Raw genomic sequence first — 22,281 nt, 5'->3', positions numbered from 1 at the left:
GAGAGTCTACAGAAGGCTATGGGGACATAGTTGCGGTTTAGTACCGCTTATCATCCTCAGACAGATGGACAGTCTGAGAGGAGGATTTAGATATTGGAAGATATGCTACGAGCCTGTGTGCTGGATTTTGGGGGATCTTGGAGTAAATAACTCCCTTTGATTGAGTTTTCATACAATAACAATTATCAGGCGACTGTCGGAGTGGCTCTGTATGAGATGCTATATGGGAGGAAGTGCAGATCACCTATCCATTGGGATGAGACGGGTGAGAGGAGATACTTCGGTCTTGAGATGGTTCAGAGGACCAATGAGGCGATTGAAAAGATTAGAGCTCGAATGCTCGCCTCCCAGAGTCGCCAGAAGAGTTACTCAGACTTGAAACGCATGAGCATAGAATTTCAGGTCGGTGACCATGTGTTCCTTAGGGTTTCACCTTTGAGAGGAGTGAAACGGTTTGGTGTTCGTGGCAAGCTGAGCCCTAGGTTTGTTGGCCGCTTTGAGATTCTGGAACGGGTTGGAGTGGTAGCTTATAGATTGGCGATGCCTCCAGCTTTACAAGGGGTTCATGATGTTTTTCACATGTCCATGCTGCAGAAGTATGTATCAGATTCGACGCATGTACTGAGTTATGAGAATTTGGAGTTGGATCAGGATTTGTCATATGAGGAGAAGCCGGTTCAGATTCTCGACTGGAAGGATAAAGTCTTGCGGAGGAAGACCATCACCTTGGTGAAAGTGTTGTGGAGGAACAGCAAGGTAGAAGAGGAGACATGGGAGCTTGAGTCAAATATGCAAGATCGGTATCCTGAGTTATTCAGGTAATAAGGGATAGTTGTAGCATCCCAAATTCGCTAATAAGGCTTAGGGCCTTGATTAGCGTAATTGGAGGGCAATAATTTTTTATTATGTTAATGTGTGAATTTGATGAGTATGTGATTAGAAATGCATGTTTAGGTGAATTAAATATGCATGTGGGCCCCGTTTGGTTATTAGGGGCATGTTTGTAATTTTTTCCAGTTGAGGGCATAAATGTAATATTTGTGATTATTGTGATCCTTACCACGTGTGAGTGGTTATATATTTCTGATGCACGATCTGAGACAGCCCTAGGGAGCGGTTTAGCTAGGAAGACACAACGGGGTCAAATACCCGACTTAGGAACGTAAAATGTGTTCGGGATCTATGGAGTAACGGGTAGTAGTTTGGTAATGATTTGGACATGTCGGGATTAATGAGGATTTATAAGACTACTCGAGGACTTAATGGGGTATGGAAAATGACTAAATTGCCCTTGGGTTACCTAAGAGGTTAGGATAAGTCTAAGGGGCAATTGGGTCTTTTGCTAAGGGATAGGCTTACATCTTTGGCTGCCAAGGTTAAAAGGGGTTAGAAGGAAAGAAATAAACAGAAGGAAAATCTCAGTTTTGCCTCCCTTTCTCTCTCCACCGATTCTCTCTCTCTCCCTTTGGTGTCTTGAAACTTTGAAGAAATTTGGGGGTCTTGAGTTAAAGGATTGAGGGCTTGAAGTTTGTAGGAATTGCTCAGGCCAAAATTAATACAGAGGTAAGGATCCAAGCTTGAATTTTGTTTAATTTTCCTCTGTTTTCTTGGAGTTTGAGGGATTAGAACTTAGATAATTGAACTTGGGTTGTAGTAGGACTTTGGTTGGTTTCTTTAAGTTTATGTGTTGCTGTTAGTTTGGTATAAGTGGTTTGGGGCTCAATTCTGGGTTTAGGTATTGATTTGGGTTGATTTATGAGGTGTTGGCTCGTAGAATTGCATGGGATTTTCTGGGTTTCGGGCTCGCGCCGCGGGCCGCTTACGTTTTTAGCTCGAATAATTTCCCAGGCACCGTGGCGCAAGGTTTGGGCGCCGTGGCCCGAGTCTGGCAGATGTGAGGCATTTTGCCTCTATTTTGGGGCGCGCTGCGGCGCTTAAGGGGGGCTGGGCCGCAGCTCAAAAGTGGAATTTTGGCAAATTGAGAGTTTTTAGCTCGGGAACTTGAATGTTAAGGCTCGGGAAGGTTTCTACTACCTAGTTTGGTAGAAACCAAGGTCCCAGAGGTTAGAGTTATGTCTCAAAACTATTTAATGAGTTAGAACATGATAGTTGATTTTATTCATACGTTGTGACTAGGATTTCTCTTCAAGGCTCGAGTTAGAGGACTGTGCTCGTGATCGCAGTGCTCGGGTAGCTTGGGACACAAGTAAGAAAACTGCTATACCCATAGAGCAGGGCGAGGCCTTATAGTTTGTGTTGCAGGGCACGACCCTATATGATTGTGTTACAGGGCGTAGCCCCATTGATTATGTTTATATGTGTTTAAGTATTTTTTTAACTATTTTATGTGTGCATATATGTGAATGAACGACAAGAGCTGGGAACGGTGAGCGCCGAGAACGGCAAGGCCGAGTACGGCAAGGGGTCGGGAGTAGCGTTAAGCACGCAGAGTGCGAGCTGCCAGGGTAAGACCCTATTGGATACCTGGGATATCCTCACGGTATAGACCGCGAACCCAGGGCCTGGTAAAGCGCCTGGGACGACATGGTCGTTATGTGTTTAGCCTGTTGGCGGTTTTGTTATGTGTTAATTGATGGTTATGCATATGCTATTTTCTTGTGTGGAGTTTTCTTGCTGGGCTTCGACTCACGGGTGCTCTATGGTGCAGCTAAGGGAAAGGGGAGAGTCGACCAACCGTGAGTACGGAGAGCGTGAAGCGACGCGTACATGTTTGGCCTGCCTGGCGACCACGTCCATGGGTATTTTTGGTAGATGTTTGTACTAAACTTGATTTTGTCGTTTAGTCGACTCTAATTACATTTTTGAGTTGTAAATATTTCTAAACAATATTTTGGGATCCCAAATGTATACCGCTTTATAATTTTCAATGGATGATTATATACACAAATTGTATGAATTTTATTACGGTTTAGCTACACTTTTAACCTAAAACCTCGATTAGCGAGTTAATTGCACGTTTTAAACTCACCTAGTAACAGCTCTACGGAAGTAGGGCATTACAAAAACCATCGTTTTACTTCTTCATTAGAAGCTATAGATGTTCATATTTATTATTAACACTCTCACTCAATTATACTTCCAACAATGTAAATCTGATCATTCTTTATTCATTCGTAATAATTCAGGTGTCTTTATTGCTATATTATTTTATGTTGATGATATAGTGCTTGATACTAACAATGATGCAGCTCCCACTATATTTAAAGAACAACTAAATTCAGGTTTCAAGTTAAAAAACCTTGACCATTAAGATTTTTTCTTAGCTTAGAAATTGGCAGGTCAAATAATGGCATTTCTGTATTTACAACTTCTCAATGATTCAGGTTACTTAGGAGCCAAAGTTTTTGTCACTCCCATGGAACCTAATATCAATATCAACAAAGATGATAGAGAACTTCTCTTGGATCCTAAAGCATACAGAAGTTTAATAGGTAAATTGATTTATTTGACCATTGCTAGACCTGACCTTTCGTTTGCTGTTAAAAAACTTAGTCAATATATGTCTACTCCTCGAATACCTCATCTTCATGCAGCTCCAATCTACAGGTAAAAATTTTCTCAGATGCAGATTGTAGTGCGTGGATTGACACAAGGAGATCTGTATCGGGCTATTGTGTTTTCCTTCATCAGTCACTCATTTACTGGAAATCAAAGAAGTAGCCTACTGTTTCAAGGTCATTTGCAGAAGCCGAATATAGAGCTATGACTACAACAACTTGCGAAATTACTTAGCTCATTGCTATTCTCAAAGATTTTGGTATTCAACTCAACCAAGTGGCTACTTTACACTGTGATACTAATGTTGTGATACAGATCTCTGAAATCCAATTTTCCGTAAGTGTACGAAGCATGTAGATTTTGATTGCCACATAGCCTAAGAAAAGATACAAGATGGTCGTTTGAAACTTATCCATGTTACCTCCTAAAACAACCTAGCTGATACTTTAACTAAGCATTTATTTCCAAGTCAATTCAAGGATTTATTATCAAAGATGAACGTAAAAAATCTATACATCCCATCTTGAGGGGAGTATTAAAATTAGTTATATTGTTATTTGGTTGTTAGATTAGTTATAGTTTCGTTAACTAATCTGTTACTCTTTTGGTTAGTTAGGCTTACATGTATTAGCCTTATTCTTAGCCCATATATAAGGCTGTTTCTTCATTCTATCCAAGGACAGAGAGAAATAGATATACATTTTATTCTTTCTCTAATTTGTAGAAAAAAAGACTGCAATTGGAAACCAATATAACCAAAAATGTATACATCATATATTGAAGTGAACGAATATTACTACTAGTACTACAATATCACTAACTTGACATTTTCTTGACCTTCGCTAGTCTTTTCTACTTCTTAACACGTTTTTTTTCTGTGTAAAGAAAAATCCCCAAAGAAAATTACATCACCAAGTCACAAATTTACATTAGAAATAAGGACTGGTGCCTATTTTTTATTATTATAAACTTCTGGTCTATGAGTCTGAGTGAATCTATCCATTTTCATGATCCATTGCTTACTCATTGAACAATAGTGACAACTAATGTGATCATCTTTATCGATTGACCTGTCCAGCACCAGGTCTATACTCTCCTATTCCTAGCAGGTCCTGCAAATTAGAATAAGAAAATTGAATCAGAATCAAAAGTAGTAAAACTGAAACTAATAGATCATGTATATGGGTCATGTCTTCTTGTGTTGGAACTATCACACAGGAAACCCGTATCTTCTATTAATGGACAAAAACAATGGAGTTCTATGAGCAAATGATACCCTATATTAAATTATTATCTAGTAAATGAAGTCTGGAAGCAGATAAACTGATAACAGACATGGAATAAAGAACCTTATCATATTACTTTTTGTAGTGAGATCTACTCCAATCTCAATAGAGGATCTATCGTTTGTTAATTTTCTGCTGGGAGCTCGAATAATGTCATTATCACTAGATATATAAAATTAAAAAAGGAAGTAAAGTTTTGCACTTCAAAAAAGGCAAGGCTCGAGAGATTATGAGAAATAACCAGGCAAAAGCATACATCATCAATGTAGTTAAATATGGATACTAACCATTAGGTGAACAAAGCTAAATATGTATAACATTGTCCTCTGAATGAACTATATACAAGGGGAAGAGAAACATATGAAATTGTCAGCAAAATAACACATTTTTAGCTTGCTTAGGTAACTTTCATGTTTGCTATTTTTCATTTTATAAAATGAAATGGATGATAAAGATATCTCCAACATCTTACCCTTCATTTCACTTTTAAAAAATAAAACATTATCGTTGCTATGCAAGCCCTTTAATAATGGCAACAAACAAGCAGAAATAATATATATATATATATCCACCTGGCATGCTTTATTTTTGGCTCTGGTCTCTGCTGTACTGGGAATATCATGATTTGGTTTTAAAAATCTCTTCTCACGCCGCTCACATGAACCCCATCCATCAGAAAACCTACCACCCCTAGTAATCGAGCAGTAGGAGGGGAGAAAGGAATAGTGAAAACGAAGATATATAAATGAAATTATGACAGATCATAAGTTAATTTTCAAAAGCCAGAACACATACTGCATGAAGGCTCGAACCACAAATTCAGCACGCTGAACATTACGGTTCTCATCAAACTCAATCGTCTTGTCTTTGATTTCATATGACAGATTAAAGTAAAATGATATCTTCCTCCAACCTATAGGAAAACTGTGCCTCAAGTTATTGTTCCATCTTGAAACAACTCACAAGAAGATACTCACCATGCTTTACCTGATTTTTTTATGAAAGGGTGTCCAGATATCATAGTGTAATCAGTTTTCTCCAATATCTGTCAATTGAAATGACAATTAGATCCAAACTAATCCAGTCACAGGTTCACATTGATAAGAAAGGAGAAACCCAAAACAAACAATTACAAGGAAACCAGCATAAGTAGATCCACGTATTAACTGCAAAAAAATGGACCTTTTAAGTGGAATGCCCAAACCCATTATATATCTAACTAAGTAATCAAGGAAACTAAGATTATTCAATTTAAAAATCTGCTATACGGAACTCTAAGACTAGAGGAAACTGGAAAGATGTATTCTTTATCATTCAAATCATCTTTCTGAATAAATATGCTGCATTCACACTACAGACAAAGGACTGATCATGAAACAGACAAAAGATAAGAGAGAATAGGATGCTAAACAAATATCCTTCCTAGACTCTATAGAATGGTGTGAATTACTCTAAAATACCTAAATGGACTCTGGCATGGCTTAGAGACCCTCTTTAAAAACATCATGATCAACCTCACAAGTCCCATAAGTCGAACCCTTAATTCATTTGATTAGATAAATTTTAATCATTGACCAATGCCACAGCAATACTCCAATTATTTAACAGCAGCTCCAACTTGAAACAGACAAGACAGATTCCCACTAAAACTAACAAAACAATGAAAGTACAAAGTAATGTTATGTCAATATCTAGTATCTACCTAGTATGCCTAGAGTCTTGAGTTTAGATTGTCCTTCGTAGCTTTCAAGCTCTAAATTTCAAATGTTTCAAATTTCCAAGACACAATACACTTCAAATAGCTAGAGGTCAAGCAGTACTCGGGAATGCAGTCACAAGAAGCTACAATTTCGTCTAATGAACTCACCAATCAGTAATCGCTTTATTTTAAAAAAAAAAAAAAAAAAAACTTACAAAGTTTAATGCACAAAAAATCTAGAAGAAATTACCGCCATGGCCGCGTTTTGGTACTCCTTAAATAATGAAACGGAGGGAAACATCCCGGACAAGCTGTGCTTCCCTGAACTCTCTCTATTTTGACTCCTCCCACCACTACCGGCAGAGCATTCTGAGGAAGTGAACTTTCCGATCTCCGGCGACAAACACTTTTCAGGAGTGGAATAGACGGTAGTTGTAGGCGTGCGCTGCATATTCCTAACTACGGCGAGGGGGCTCGTCTCACTAACTTCGGAAGAGCAGGTCCTATGGATCTTCCTCGGCGGCCGGAAAATCCAAGGTTCCTCCTCCAATGCCTCACCCTCAGTGCAGACCTTGGACTTGGAAACAGGTTCAGTGCAGTAAGGGTTTACAGTGGTCTTGGTGAGCTTTAATGGTGGAGATGCGTTTGAACGAAAATTGGTATTAGGATTAGGATGAGGATATTTGATAGCGAGAGGCTTACGAGATTTGGAGGAAGTCGAGGCAGCGACGGCAGAGTCAATCACAGCCCACAACGCGGCGTCGTCGAGATCCTTGTCCTCCAGAACCGAATAAGACATCGGAGAAGCCATGTTTAAGTTCAGACCAGCTAATTAGAAGAGAAGAAGATCATGATATTCAAAAGCCTCATTTTTAACCAAGATTAATCATACGTGCACCAGAATTATCCTCCAAAATTACGGAAAAAAAAAACATTACACCATTGAAAGAATATGTAAATAATATGTTATATATATCGTACAAAAAGTGAATCTATTATATATTTATAGCAATTCAAAATTGTAATATTTCATTGAAGTTAATTTGATATTTATTAAAAATATACTAAAATAATCATTTTTTTTATATATTTTATTATTGATAATATAAGATAATAAGAAAAATATATAGTATTTATGGTGATACAAAATATGTATTATGCTATATTGAGTGTCAAATTTGAACAAACTTTTAGCATATGTCAAATTTAACACAATTTTTAGCATATCATTATATCAAGCTTTTTGTAATGTGAGCTATATTTTAGCAATGCATCACTAATTTGGCACGCAATTAAAAATACTCGTGTAGTTTCATTTTAGCAATGAAATTTATTTCAAGTGGTTAATGTAACGACCCAAATTCGCTAATAAGGCTTAAGGGCATTGATTAGCGTGCCAGGAGGGCATGATGAGACTTTTGTGTGATTTTATGAGTTAAATGCATGATTATGATTTAAAGCGTGTTATATAACTATTTGATTATTTGAGATGCATGACTATGTACATTAGTATGCATGTAGGCCCGGATTGTGTTAGAAGGGCATAATTGTAATTTTGGCCATGTTGGGCATAACTGTATTGATATGTGATGGCTATTGAGACCACACTGTGATGTGGATGTATCTGTGATTTGTGACTCGAGACGATCCCAGAGAGCGGATTAGCAGAAAGTCAAGGAGGAATATTTATACCCGGCTTGGGTTAAGCCTGGGGGTATAAGCACGGATTTAGAGAATACATTTAGGTTAATGTTGATATCGAGGAGTATTATTTGGTGACTTTCAGGTATTGGGGAGCAAGCGGGAAAATATTAGAGACACTTGAGGATTAGCGGGAATTGAGTAAAATGACTAAAATGGCCCTACTTGGACAAAAGGGTTTATAATTAATAGGGAGGGCATTTTGGTCATTTGGCTTTTTAGAGATTGATTTATGAGGCTTTACACTTAGTGGGTGTTATCCAGATTTCCGGATAGCGTTTAGATTGATGTCCTCGGGGAAGCAGAATTATCGATGTCTTTCACGGTAGGTGACCAAAGCTCGCGGATGAACGGAAAGGCTTCGCCTCTCCCGTTTAGTGTCCGGATTACTCTTCCAAGCAAACACAACACGGAAACTCGTCAACTCTCCCGGACTCCCGAAGGGGTATCCTTCGGGGAAGCCCCTTCCAGGAGAAGCTCTTCGAGTGGTCTCCGCGGAAGCAGTTCCGTGCCTCGCACGGAACAAAGCCAAACGGTCGAGTCCTGGAGGAGGCATATTTGGAATGATATCCGCCTGACACAGGATCCCGCCTGACACGCCCGTCAGGTCAAAGCCGCACACATCCCAGCACGCCTAAGGGTACCTTTTCGCCTACTGTTCCGCTGACAACTTGGAAAAGACGGCTGACTTTGTGTGTTCCCCATACTTTCACGTAAATATACCCACATAGAGTCTTGTAGCCATGCTACTACAGTAATTGTATCCCCTATTTATGGCTGGTGTAATTAAGACTCAGGTACGTAAAGAAAAACCCTAATCCGAAACCCTAGCTATAAAGACCCCTTCATTTTACAAGAAGGGGGACGGAAAAAATCACATAGCAAAAACTCTACTAAAATCTCTCTAGCTTCATCTTCTTCAAGAGAACCCGAGAGAAACACTGTGAGTGTGTGAAGTTCTTGTGCACCAGCCATCTTACTGTAACCTTTTCCAAGTATAATAACATCGACTCGTGGACTAGGGCTTGTTAACGCCTGAACCACGTAAAAACACTGTTTGTTTAATTACATTTCAGCATTTCTACAGTTCTTATCTTTTTATTATTCTGTTAGTTATTCGTTTCCGAAAAACTCGGTAAACATTTTGGTGCTTTCATTGAGAGCTGTAGGAAGTTGTTAGTCAGCTCTTTTTCTGTGTACGTTTTTTGTATTCACTTCGTGCTAAAGAGATGGTGACTACGAGAAAATCCGCTGTTGACAAAAATGCTACGGTCAACCCCGATACCGTGAGGGAAGATGTGGTGCAAAGCGAACCCTTGGACTACCAAGGTGAAGACCCGACATCCCGCCAGGATCGGGTCAGTACCGAAGATACAACATACTTAGAAGACGAAGAAGAGTATGTCCAAGACGGTTATTACAAGGACGGCTGCTACTATGAGAAGGACCCAGAACTGGTCCAAGTAGCCGAAGAACTGGTGGCCACTAAGGCCAAGCTTGCTGAGCAGGAGCGCGTCTCCGAAAGAATGCAACGCATGATGGAGCGCCTCCAAAGTAAGTTCGGAGATCTAGGCGACTCGGACGAGGATGCCTCTGTTCTAGGTGGTGCTGATGCCCCCATGCCGGATCCAGCCGCTGCTGGACCATCCAAAGCCGCCCCTCACAAGGGCAAAGAAAAAGTTGGAGAGCCTGTGCGCGGTGACGCCCCTGCACCTCCTAAAGGCGTGAATCACCAGGCCGACTGCCCCCCCCCCCCCCCCGCGCGCAGAAGGTCTCTGGCGCTCCTAAGCCCAGACGTCCTTCAGCCCCAAGGGGGCACTCTGTGCCTAAAGGGCCCGGTGCTAAGGCACCCAGGCCTAGGGGAAGGAACAACCGCCCCAGTGATTCCATCAACCAGGACGGTCGGGCTGCGAACTCGCACTCCGAAGATAGCTGGTCCACGGTGGACCTAAGAAGAAGGTTGGAGGCCAAGTATGAAAAGGCCAAAGGAGAAAAGGCTCGGCCTCGCGGAGATGACCTCCGAAATCATATTAATGACAAGCTCCGGGGACGTGACCTCCCGGAAAGTGATACTAAGAGGCTCGAGGAACAGATTGCTGCCTTGACCAAACTGGTCCGGAAGCAAAGTGGGGCCCTGTCAGACTCTGAGGAGGAAGACCCGGAACCATGTATTAGGAGGATCGCGGAAACGTCCCTCCCGGATAACTTCAAAATGCCTCACATAGAATTATATGATGGGAGGACAGACCCGCGTACCCACCTAGCTAAATACAATAAAATGATGCAAGTGGCGCGTGTCAGTGAGGACGCCAAATGCATGTGCTTCTCACTCACCCTTACCAAGTCCGCGGAGGACTGGTGGAAAAGATTAGCTCCCGGATCAATCCACAGTTGGAAGGAGCTACAGTCCGCGTTTAGGAGGCAGTTTATTGCTGCCCGCGACCACGACATGGAGGTTGGTTCCTTAACCAACATCAAGCAGCAACCCACTGAGAACCTCAAAGCTTTCATTCAGAGAATGATGGAAGCTGCTGCAAAAACCAAGGTCAGCGATGACATGAAGCTGATCGCCCTTCAATCGGACCTTACTGTCGGCTCCCTGCTATGGGGGGAAATGCAAAGGAGACGGGCAGAAACGCTGTCCGAATTCATGTCAAAAGCTCAGGGAATCATCAACCTTGAGGATGCCTACCAGCAGGCCTTTGGAGTTCCCCCGGCTCCAACGCCTTCCGTGACTGCGCCGAGCTTTGCTTCGCAAGCTCCCGCACCAGCCCTCACGCTTCCAGGAGCCCGATTCACTCCGAGTGTGTATGGGCCTTCCGCGTCTGCTCAGACGCCGAGTCAAACCCATTTCTCTGGGTACGGAGCAGTACAAACCGGATGTAGTATCGCTCCTGGCATGCCGCAGCCGAAAGCGGAAGCCCCAGAACGAAATTTGAGCCAATCGCGGAGCAAATGAAGCGGAAGAAACTCCAACCGGGGAGACCATTCAAAGAAACCCCGGAAGGACTATGAGCCCAAGTTCACGGAATATACCAGTTTGATAGACTCGCGAGAGAATGTCTACCGGGCGACCTGTAATATGGTCAACTACAGGAAGCCCCCGAAAGTGTCTCACGGAGGAAGGCGTCCGCGAGACTCCAATAAGAGGTGTGAGTTCCACGGAGACGTGGGGCACACCACGAATGAGTGCCTTCAGCTGAAGGATGAGATCGAGTCCCTGGCAAGAGCGGGACACCTCGGTCAGTGGGTGAGGATACCCATTATCTATCCCGGACAGGGGGTAGTTCACGGAGCTGCGTATTCCCCGGGACAGAGGGGGGCCGCTAGCGCTCCTGGAACCGGTCACCCCCAAGCTCCCGGGTCTCAGTTCCCAGCACTCCCTGCTCCACCCGCTCCGGCGCCCATTGCCTTGTTGGCTCCAGGACCAGGCAACCCATATCCTCCCGGCCTTGCTCCGCCACCCGTTGACGGACACGTCGCCACCATTTCCGGAGGACCACACCTTGCCGGAAGCACCCGCAACTCCCAGAAGAGGTACTTGAGGGAGTTAGAGCATGCCGAGGAGATGTGCGCCTTGGTTCAATCACCTGCTCAACGTCCCCGAATGATGGATCTTCCCATCACCTTCACGGAGGACGATGCTCGACATGTGCACTTCCCCCACAACGATCCCCTCGTGGTGGAAGCCCAGATTTCCAATAAGAAGGTCTCACGGATCTTGGTCGATAACGGAAGCTCCGTTAACATCCTCTTCAAAGCGGCCTTCCACGCGATCGGATTGACCGAGACAGACCTGGCCCCATGCCCCATCCAGCTTCAAGGTTTCAATGGGGACGCACTCATGCCATTAGGCAAAATTCAACTTCCAGTCACCCTCAGAGGAGAAAGCAACGCTTGTGCCTTCAAGCATAGCACATTCGTGGTGGTCGACTGCCCCACGGCGTATAATGCCATCTTAGGCCGACCGGTCCTGATCGATTGTGGGGCCATAACCTCGATACGCCACTTATGTTTGAAGTTTCCATGCGACGATGGGCGTATTGGCACCCTCCGAGGAGACCAAAGAAGTGCACGGAGCTGTTATAACGTCTCCGTCCGATCCGTCTACACGGTCCAAGAGACGTTCGCTGCCATTCCTTGGGCGGAAGAATTACCAGAAACTGGGGGTGCTCAGGAGGCATACTTTGACGAACTCGACCCAAGAGTGGGAATCGAGAAAGCAATAGAGCCGATGGAGGAAGTCAAAGAGGTGATCCTCAACTCGGGAGAACCCACCAAAGTCATTCAGGTGGGGAAAAACCTGCCGTCGGCCGTTCGAGATAAGATCGTGGCCACTGTGAAGGATAATCAGGATATCCTGGCATGGTGCCACGCTGATATGACGGGGATTAATCCCAATGTTGCGTGCCACGCACTCAACATAGACCCATCTGCAACTCCAATTCGCCAAAAGAGGAGGCCGCTGGACCCAGTGAGAGCCGAAGCCGTCAAAGCTGAAGTGGACAAATTGATGTCCATAGGCTTTCTCCAGGAGTCGCACTATCCCGTGTGGTTGGCCAACCCAGTTCTGGTCCCGAAACCCGATGGATCCTGGAGAATGTGCATTGACTTCACGGACCTAAACAAGGCCTGCCCGAAAGATTGTTTCCCTCTTCCGCGAATCGATCAGATGGTAGACGCTACTTCCGGGTACGAACTCTTATCCTTCATGGATGCGTACTCCGGATACAACCAGATCAAGATGCATGTCGCGGACCAGGAACACACCAGCTTCCTCACGGACAAGGGTGTCTACTGTTACGTGGTCATGCCTTTCGGTTTGAAGAATGCTGGGGCGACGTACCAGCGTCTGGTAAACAGAATGTTCAAGGACCAACTGGGGAGGAACATGGAGGTGTATGTGGACGACATGTTGGTAAAGTCCAAGACCTCCGGGGACCACAGTGACGACCTTGAGGAAGCTTTCGCCGTGATCCGAAAGTACGGGATGAAACTAAATCCAAAGAAATGTACTTTCGGGGTCTCGTCTGGGAAGTTCCTCGGTTTCATTGTCAGCTCCCGCGGAGTGGAAGCCAACCCTGAGAAAATAAAGGCGTTCATAGATATGCCTTCCCCCCGGAAGCATAAGGATGTCCAGAGCGTTACCGGAAGGATAGCTGCTCTCAGCCGCTTCGTATCCAAGGCCACTGACAAGTGTATCCCCTTCTTCAATGTGTTGCGAGGAAACAAGAAGTTCGAGTGGACCCCCGAATGCGAAGCAGCCTTCCAAAACCTCAAGGAACATTTAACCCAAGCTCCCATTCTGTCCAAACCTGTCGAAGGAGAGGCGTTGTTCTTATACTTAGCTGTGACTGAGCACGCAGTGAGTGCCGCTCTCGTCCGGGAAGATGGCCGTATCCAGCTCCCTGTGTATTACGTAAGCAAGAGGTTATTGGACGCCGAATCCAGATATTCAATGATCGAGAAACTCTCCCTCTGCTTGCTGATTGCTTCACGGAAGCTGAGGCCATATTTCCAGGCGCACACCATCAAAGTACTCACCAACCACCCTCTCCGAGAAGTCTTGCAGAAGCCCGAGTCTTCTGGCAGATTGCTTAAGTGGGCCATGGAACTGAGCCAGTTCGACGTCCACTACCAACCACGTGTTTCAATAAAAGGTCAAGCTCTCGCAGACTTTATTGTGGAATGCTCAGGAATGAATGACCTCCCGGAAGATCCTGTCCCGGAACTTCCCACCTGGAAGGTCTATGTAGACGGAGCCTCAAATGAAAAAGGAGCTGGGGCGGGGGTCATCCTAATATCTCCCCAAGGGCATCAGCTCCAGAGTGCCATCCGTTTCGCGTTCCCAGCATCCAACAGCGAGGTAGAGCACGAAGCCATGTTAGCTGGGTTACGACTAGCCAGAGAAGTCGGAGCCCAAAAAATCGAAGTATACAGCGACTCCCTTCTTGTGGTAAACCAAATATCCGGGGAATACCAGACGAAAGGCGAAAGGATGGCTGCCTACGTGTCTCTCTCCCGTGACCTACTGCAGCATTTCAAAGGCTACCAAATCTGCCAGGTCCCCCGCGACCAGAACTCACTCGCGGACACGCTGGCCAAACTTGCAACGGACCCGGAGATTGAACAGTATGGCTTAGTCCCCATCGGGCACTTAGAAGCCCCCAGTACTGAGACACGGAGGATAAACGCCATCATCGACCATTCCCACTCCTGGATAGGACCCATCCTCAGATTTCTCACCACCGGAGAGCTCCCCACTGATAAAGCTGACGCAAGGAAGCTCCAATATCAAGCTCCCCGATACGTGGTTATGGATGGAAAGCTTTACCGCAGGGGGTTGTCCATACCCTTCCTTAGGTGTGTTGCCGGAACCGAAGTCAGCACCATCATCCATGAGATTCACGGAGGCTTCTGTGGCGATCATACTTCCGGGCTGAGCCTCTCCAAAAAGATCCTTCGACAAGGATACTTCTGGCCCACAATGAAGAAGGATTGTGTGGATTATGTCAGGAAATGTGAGCAGTGCCAGAGGTACGCCAAGGTTCCGCGAGCGCCGCCTACAGAAATTACCCTAATGACCAGCCCCTGGCCGTTCGCCGTTTGGGGCATTGACCTAGTAGGTTCCCTCCCAACTGGAAAGGGTGGAGTGAAGTACGCCATAGTCGCGGTAGACTACTTCACCAAATGGGCTGAAGCTGAACCTATGAACACGGTCACATCTAAAAAAGCACTGGACTTTGTCATCAGGAATATAATGTGTCATTTTGGGCTTCCACGAAAAATTGTGTCCGACAACGGAAAGCAGTTTGACAGTGAACACTTCACGAACTTCTGTGCTTCGCATGGAATTATCAAAAGCTTTTCCGCAGTCGCCAGACCCCAGGCTAATGGGCAAGTAGAAGCTGTAAACAAAATATTAAAGACCACGTTGAAGAAAAAACTCCAAGCCTGCAAGGCTCACTGGCCGGAAGAACTTCCGCGAGTACTTTGGGCCTATCGCACAACAGAGAGAACTTCGACGGGGCACACGCCTTATTCCATGACCTTCGGTTGCGAGGCCGTCATCCCAGTAGAAACTATGATCCCCTCTCACAGGCAAGATACCTACGATCCTACCCGGAACCATGCCTTTCTCCAGGAGTCCTTGGACATGATCGAAGAGCTCCGGGAGCAGTCGCAGGTCCAACTAAAAATGTACCAAGGCAAGATAGCCCGACACTTTAACACGAGAGTCCAGAGCCGTACATTCGAAGTTGGGGATCTTGTCCTACGGAGAGTATTTCCTGCTACGCAGGATCCGGGAGTGGGAGTCCTCGGACCCAACTGGGAAGGCCCCTACGAAGTCCAAGAAAAAGTGAGCCATGGGACATATCACTTAAAGAGACTCGACGGATCTAAAGTCCCGCGCGCCTAGAACGCGGAGCACCTCCGCCGTTACTACCAGTAGGCCCCGGACCATCCAGTCGGAAGTCCTTGGTGAAATTAGCAAAAGTGAAAAATGTGGAAATAATCCTCCCTGTTGTAAAACTCACGCCTAGCAGGCTAATTTAATGAAACACGGAGAGATTCACTCCGCTTTTACTGCACTTTTTATCCCTGTGTTCAAAGCTGCGTTTTAACAAGTGACCACGCGGTTCGGAGACGTCCGGACCCCACGCTCACTTGGGGGGTATACATGGCTAAGGCATAGCCATACGCCCCTTGAACAAAACGTACACAGAACACCACTTATGTGCTAGCATTGTGTTTGAAATTTTTAAGTTGTTTGAAATGTTTAAATTGTTAAGCTTAGGTTTATTTGTTGCCATGAACATGCTTGCATTACGTGTCATATGTGCATTATGTGCTTATGTGAAAATTGCCATGGAAATGCCTGCCATTATGTATCATGAAAATTATCTCCTGTGTAGCCCAGCGATGGACGGGACTGGGGGTTGAGGCACGTTCATAGAGCTACGCCAAAACACCCCCAACTCCCTGACAAGTCCTTTGCAGAATTCTCCGCGATCGCTGTAGAGCTTTGCTTCGCAAGCTCCAGCTCCGGGTCTCGGAAGGCAAAAGATGGCAAGACCCGTGATCGCTGTAAAGCTCTGCATCGCAAGCTCCAGCTCCGGGTCCCGCGAGGCAAAAGATGGCACAATCCGCGACCGTTGTAAGCCTTGCTTCGCAGGCTCCAACTCCGGATCTCACAAAATAATGCATGGCAAGCTCCATGGCCATTGCAAGTTTCAGCTCCAGAAGCAGACATGCTCGATCCCCCACTCACAGCCGGCCTTGCTTCGCAAAGCCCCTGCTCCAGGATCACACCTGGTGGGCGTGGCGATTTCCCAGACAGCAAAGAGCCTTGCCTCGCAGGGCTCCATGCCAGGTCCCTGAAGTCAGCCACCATGAGGTTCGCAACAACAGTTAGTTTTGCTTCGCAAAGATCTAACCTTGAGTCTAGCGATGCTCACCGAAAGAACTCCCGTTCCAAACAATGGAACGACTCACCTTAGCAATCCCAGCGAACAGTATATCTACAAGTCCCGGGATTGGCTATTTGCCTCAGGAAAGCTAAAATACGGTGAAAGGAGCCTGGCCGTTGGAACCAGGAAACCTTCGTAACCTAGAAACTACGTGGGAAAAGACATCATCCGTTAAAGCTTCAAGTGGGAAGTGCATAGGTTTTGGCCGTTGGAACCAAAACCCCATACGCCCCTACAACAGTTTCTACCGTATAAATGTCTATCCTAAGCGCAAAGATAAATAAAGAACTCGGCAGAAAAGAAAGGAGAATGCTATGATTATGGCAAAAATGTCCGCAATGAAAAACTCAAAATAAAAAATAATTAAAGATAAAACCCCTTCAAGCATTGGGGGTAACTACAGCTTCCACGACCGCAGCTTCGGGAGCATCGGTTTCAACTGAGGCTGGCGGAGTCGGCTCATTGGAAGGCGGAACTTTGTCATGAGAAGGTTCAGAGGTCCCCGCCTCTCCGGGATCTCCCACCTCAGGAGCTCCAGCACGTTCGTCAATGTTGTAAGTTTGGACGTACGCCTCTGGGCCCTGATCCCACACGAGTAGCTTCTCCCTCATGGCTTCGGCATCATCTCCCAGATAGCCTAATACCTCCGGGTTCACTTTCCAGAGTTGATGCATGAGGACCACATGCGATATATTAATCGTCCTGTTCAGTATCACCTCAGCATCCTCCTTCTCCTTCAAGCGCTCCGCCTCGGAGGTTGCCAGCTGTGCCTCCGCGACAGTTAGTTGAGCCCTCAATTTTTCCAATTCGGCCTTGGAGGCATCACGCTCCCCCTTAAGAGAACCAATCTCCTTGCGCTGTTCCCTATTTTGGCTCAGCACGGATTGCTTCTCGGTCACATGCCCCCTGGCAGTGAATTGTAAGGCCTCGATCTCTTTATCCTTCTCGGCGAGCCCCAACTGCAGCATAGACACGAGATCCCTGCTCCTCTGATGGAGTTGCTCCTCCCCGTGCAGCTTACTCTGAAGAGTGGAATATTCCTCTTGCTGCTTAAGGAGGAGATCATTTTTTGATTGCAAGCGAGCTTCCAGGGTATCCTTCTCCACCTTAGCTTGGGACAGCTCTTCCCGGAGCTTAGAGTTTTCGGCCTTCATCCCATCCGACCGCTGTCTAAACTCATTCTCTGCCTTGGCCCGGTACTCTTGATATTTGGCAAGATATTTCTTGTCCGCCTCTTCCTCAGTCGTGCGCCGGGCCTGATCAATCTTCTCCGAGGCCTCCAAGGCCTGTTGGGTCAGTTTCTGCTTCTCCGCCTCCAAGGCCTGGCGAGCCAGCTGGCTCTCCTCCAGTTGAACCAGAACTGCACCAACCTCCCGGAATGAGCGTTCCGCGATCATAGAGGCCTGCAAGGAAAGACAACAGAATGAGCTAAAGCCGGACAAAAAGACAGATGATCCCAAAAAATAACAACTGACGGCTTACCCCGGATAGTTGCTGCTTCACAGCGTGTGTCAGTAACAGCGGATCCTTACTGCTACTGATGGCCCATTTCTCAGAATTGAGCTCGCATAAGCTCAGGGCCATGTCCTCCATCATCTCAGCTCCGAACGGCGCCAATGCACGTCCGAGCCTAGGCACCAGCCTCTTCTCCAAGGCTGGACCATCCAAAACCGCTCCGGCCGGGTGAAGGGATCTCACCCCCTCGGCCAGCTCAGCTCTCTTCACGGCAGACAAGTTATCTGCCCTTCCCTGAGTAACAGCCTTCTCCGCCTCTAACCGCCTCTTCAAAAAACTATCGGCCCGTCTTACACCCTCCAGTAGAGCAGCGGGGAAACTGGTTGGCTTCCGCGGAAAGTGGAACTTCAGGCCAGACAGGGGAAGATTGGTTGTCTGAGAAGAAGGAGACCCCGGAAGGGTGGACCCCCTTTGGGCTGGAGGAGGAGGCAGACGGGGTATTAAGGCCCCGGTCTGTTGCTTTTGCTGCTGCGGCAGCAGAAGTAATTGCCCTTGTTGCTGCTGCTGGTTTGGATGTTGTTGTTGCTGCTGCTGCGGCGTTGGTGATTGTCTCTCTTGTTCTTGTTGCTGCTGTTGTTGTAGTTGTGGTTGTTGTCGTTGCTGTTGTTGTTGCCTTCGACCGGGAGAAGAGTGTCTAAGGCGTTTGTTCTTAGCGCCCTCAGCATCTTCTCCGGGACGCTTGCCCACCCCAGTTGTCCTCACGGGGAACACAAGCCCTTCCCCGTCGCTGCTGCTACTCGAGACCATCATAGTCTCGGAAGGCCCGTCAGCAGGGGACTTCTCTACCCTCGGAGACGCTTGCGCCTCGCCACTTGTCTTCTTGGGGGAGGCAGCTTTACCTCCCTTACCAGCCTTGGTCTTCCGTCCTTTCCCCGTGGACGGGTCTTGGCTGGTGGCAGCCTTCTTAATGAGTAAAGTAACCCTCCCCAACATCTTGGCTTCTGGATACTCTGCAAGAAACGTACAAAGCAAGGTTAACGAACCAACAAGCAATGAGAAAGAAGATAAGCGGAAGACAAGACAATCAACAACATAAAAGCACAAGCAAGCCCGCCAGCAGGGAACAAGAAACAAGAAAAAGAAAAGTTTGAAAGGGACGACCATGCACGAGAAACGTGGATGGCCTTCCCCGAGCAAAACAAAACATCGCTTCCTGCTCCAGGAAGCTCCCGTACTCCTTGAAGTCCGGGAATGACATGCTGAGAGAAGAAGGGTCAACCATGATGACACCTTCTGGCAGACTACCGTCACTCAGACACCAGGGGAGCTCATCTACCCTATCGCAATACCTGTCGAAAGGTATCCTACGCGGATCTAGCCTATGGAAACGGGGATCAAACCCCATCTGAGAGGTCCGGGAAACCTCAGACAGGCTGGGGGTGTGGATCAATCGAAAACTAGTCTTACCTCTCCCGGAGGTACTAGCCCCCGGAGCCCCTTCGTTAGGGTAAGCCGCGGCGTGGCGAGCCTCGATCTCCTCTTCCTCCGGCTGGGGGTCGGGGAACCTCTCCGCCCAACTAGGAGATAGAGTATTTTCGTCCCGAGCTGCTTGGGTGATCACCTTAGACAGCTCCAGGGCAATCTGCTCCCGGATGTCAGCTGACACCTGAGTTTGCCCCCTGCCACTCACTGGCTCGATGTTTTGGAAGGAGGCAAGTAGCCCATACTCCCTCAACGATTCGGAGGTCACAAGTCCCTCCACTCTCAACTCTTCCTCAGAAAGCCCTTCGTAGAACTTGGACCTCCTTATCATCTCCGCGCAGCGAGGTGTCCGCGGAACGACTTCTGCAAAAATCAAATACAAGCGTTAGAGATCCTCCCAAAAGGCAAATCAAACGCAAAGAAATAAAGTTGAAAAGGAGAGGAAGGAGCGCTTACCAGGGATTTTGAAGTCCAAAGATAGGGCTGGCACCCTCTTCAGCGGGAAACCAGTCGTCAGGAACCAGTATTCCCGGAGGTCTGGAACCCTCGCGGTATGAAAAGTGGGGCACATCACGTCCGGGTGCCTTTCTAGCCTGTAAAACCCCACCTTGTCTGAATGACCCCTCATAGGCTGAGACTTCAACCCGTAAAAGTACAGCACCTCCTCCGGGGTAGGAGCTTCTAGTCTCCAGGACTTGCAAAAGATGAACCACCCCGCTAGGAGCTTATAGCTGGGAGGAATCAACTGGAAGGGGGCAATCCCCGCCTTCACACAGAAATTGGCGAAGTAACTCCTTAGGGGCAAGTGCGCCCCACACACTATGTGTGCCCAGCTCCAGGCACCAAAGCCCTCGTGACTCTGGCTAGCTGACTCGCCCAGCACCGACAAATGGTGCCACATCAGACCTGGGATGTTCTTCAGGCCTGCCTCAGAGGAATACAGCTCCAGCATGCCATAATTCCTGAAAAGGTTCGTCTTTTGGTCCATCTCCCAGATGGAACTATTGGAGGTCGGTGGGCTAGCCGCGACCACTTTCGCCTTCCTTTCCCCTTTCCACCAGCGACAGGAGAGCCCTTCTCTTGGGCGGAATCAGCCTCCCCCACAGCAAGGAGTTGTTCCTTTGAGATGTTCGTCACTGGACAAAATAAAGAAAGAAGAAAACACTCTAAGCAGTCAGCACCCTTGTCATACCCTAGTGGTATCAAAGGCGTCGGGGAGACCCTCCCCGAAAACTGCTTGGAGAGGCTCCCACCGAGCTTACCGAGGGATTGGCACCATGCCACCCGAAGGGCAGCAAGGAACCAGACTCAGACTCCGAGCCTAAGCCCACCAAAAGAAGTGCTTTTCCAGAGAAAGACACCCTAAAGGCGTTCATGTTTATGCCCCAAAACAGCGAAACAAGGGACGACTTTCCAAACGCAAGTCGCCAAAGCATGCAGAAAAGGCTACTAATCGACTCACATCAATCACATGCCTACCAAAGCCCTATTCATGCATGCACATAAGCGATAATGGCAGAAACCTCTACTCTAACAACTACCAACAACCTAGGGTCTGGGAGGAAAGAGCAAAGTAGAAATACTTACTGATATTCGGGTAGTTGGAGGTTGAAGGAGTAACTGGATCACTGCCCAGCACGATCGTGAGAAGTAAAAGCTGCAAAGACGAACGACGATTCAAACCAGGAACTTCGGCGAATAAACCCACTGCCAAATCAAAAGAAAAAGTTTCCAGATCCTTACCAAAAGAAGTGGCAAGTTCGGAGGAACGGAAGCTGGGAAGCCTGAGAGTTCGAAGGTTTGGAAATCTGAAAATCCGAAAGATAGAGAATTTGAAAGCGTAAAAAGGAAGAAAGGTCCTTTCCCTCGTTTTTATAGCAGGGAAGAAGTCGTTTCGAATTCCTCAAAAGGACGGTCCCGATCTTCCCATTCCGTGTGCATCGGATCCAACGGCTGGAGATGATGCGACGATCCTATTTATGACTCCTCGGATGGGAATAAAGTATTTATTTCCCATCATTACACCACCTCGGGCCTGGAGTACCATTAAAAACCGTCAAATCATTACTCAGATGACTGACGCACGCATACTCAACCAGTCTCCTCACGCACACGTCTTGGTCGCAGAACCATTCCCAGAATGACACGTGGTCCTTGCCGCACTTGAGTACTTGAGTTCAAACAGAAGAAATTCCCTTTCTTTTTCATACTAACACTCAGGCGGGAAAAAGGAACCCTTCCGGGAACACAGAAGGTGCCCCCTCACCTAATCTAAGAAACCGAAATACCCGGAGGACTGTACAAGCTCCCGGATCTCTCAAAGCTCCGTGACCTTGGGGGGTAAATGTTATCCAGATTTCCAGATAGCGTTTAGATTGATGTCCTCGGGGAAGCAGAATTATCGATGTCTTTCACGGTAGGTGACCAAAGCTCGCGGATGAACGGAAAGGCTTCGCCTCTCCCGTTTAGTGTCCGGATTACTCTTCCAAGCAAACACAACACGGAAACTCGTCAACTCTCCCGGACTCCCGAAGGGGTATCCTTCGGGGAAGCCCCTTCCAGGAGAAGCTCTTCGAGTGGTCTTCGCGGAAACAGTTCCGTGCCTCGCACGGAACAAAGCCAAACGGTCGAGTTCTGGAGGAGGCATATTTGGAATGATATCCGCCTG

The 22,281-nt window shown here is 46.8% G+C and overlaps 1 protein-coding gene across 2 annotated transcripts; it reads right to left on the bottom strand.

Annotated features, from left to right (window-relative positions):
• Positions 1-4,271: 4,271 nt before the first annotated feature.
• LOC133800983 (uncharacterized) lies at positions 4,272-7,469 on the bottom strand. 2 transcript variants are annotated; one of them, XM_062239104.1, is made up of 6 exons: positions 6,755-7,469; positions 5,793-5,850; positions 5,601-5,718; positions 5,378-5,495; positions 5,093-5,140; positions 4,272-4,631 (listed from the first exon to the last, which is right to left on the bottom strand). In XM_062239104.1, the coding sequence occupies exons 1-6, from the start codon at positions 7,313-7,315 to the stop codon at positions 4,578-4,580; spliced, it is 957 nt and encodes a 318-aa protein (XP_062095088.1). In that variant the 5' UTR covers positions 7,316-7,469; the 3' UTR covers positions 4,272-4,577. The 2 variants fall into 2 exon arrangements, with proteins under 2 accessions (XP_062095088.1, XP_062095089.1); XM_062239105.1 differs by lacking the exon at positions 5,093-5,140 and having other exon boundaries at positions 6,755-7,467.
• Between the last annotated feature and the right edge of the window lie 14,812 nt (positions 7,470-22,281).

The sequence above is a fragment of the Humulus lupulus genome, chromosome 9, assembly GCF_963169125.1.
Source record: "Humulus lupulus chromosome 9, drHumLupu1.1, whole genome shotgun sequence".
In the NCBI taxonomy this organism is placed as follows: Eukaryota; Viridiplantae; Streptophyta; class Magnoliopsida; order Rosales; family Cannabaceae; genus Humulus; species Humulus lupulus.
This window is presented reverse-complemented; position numbering and strand designations above follow the sequence as displayed.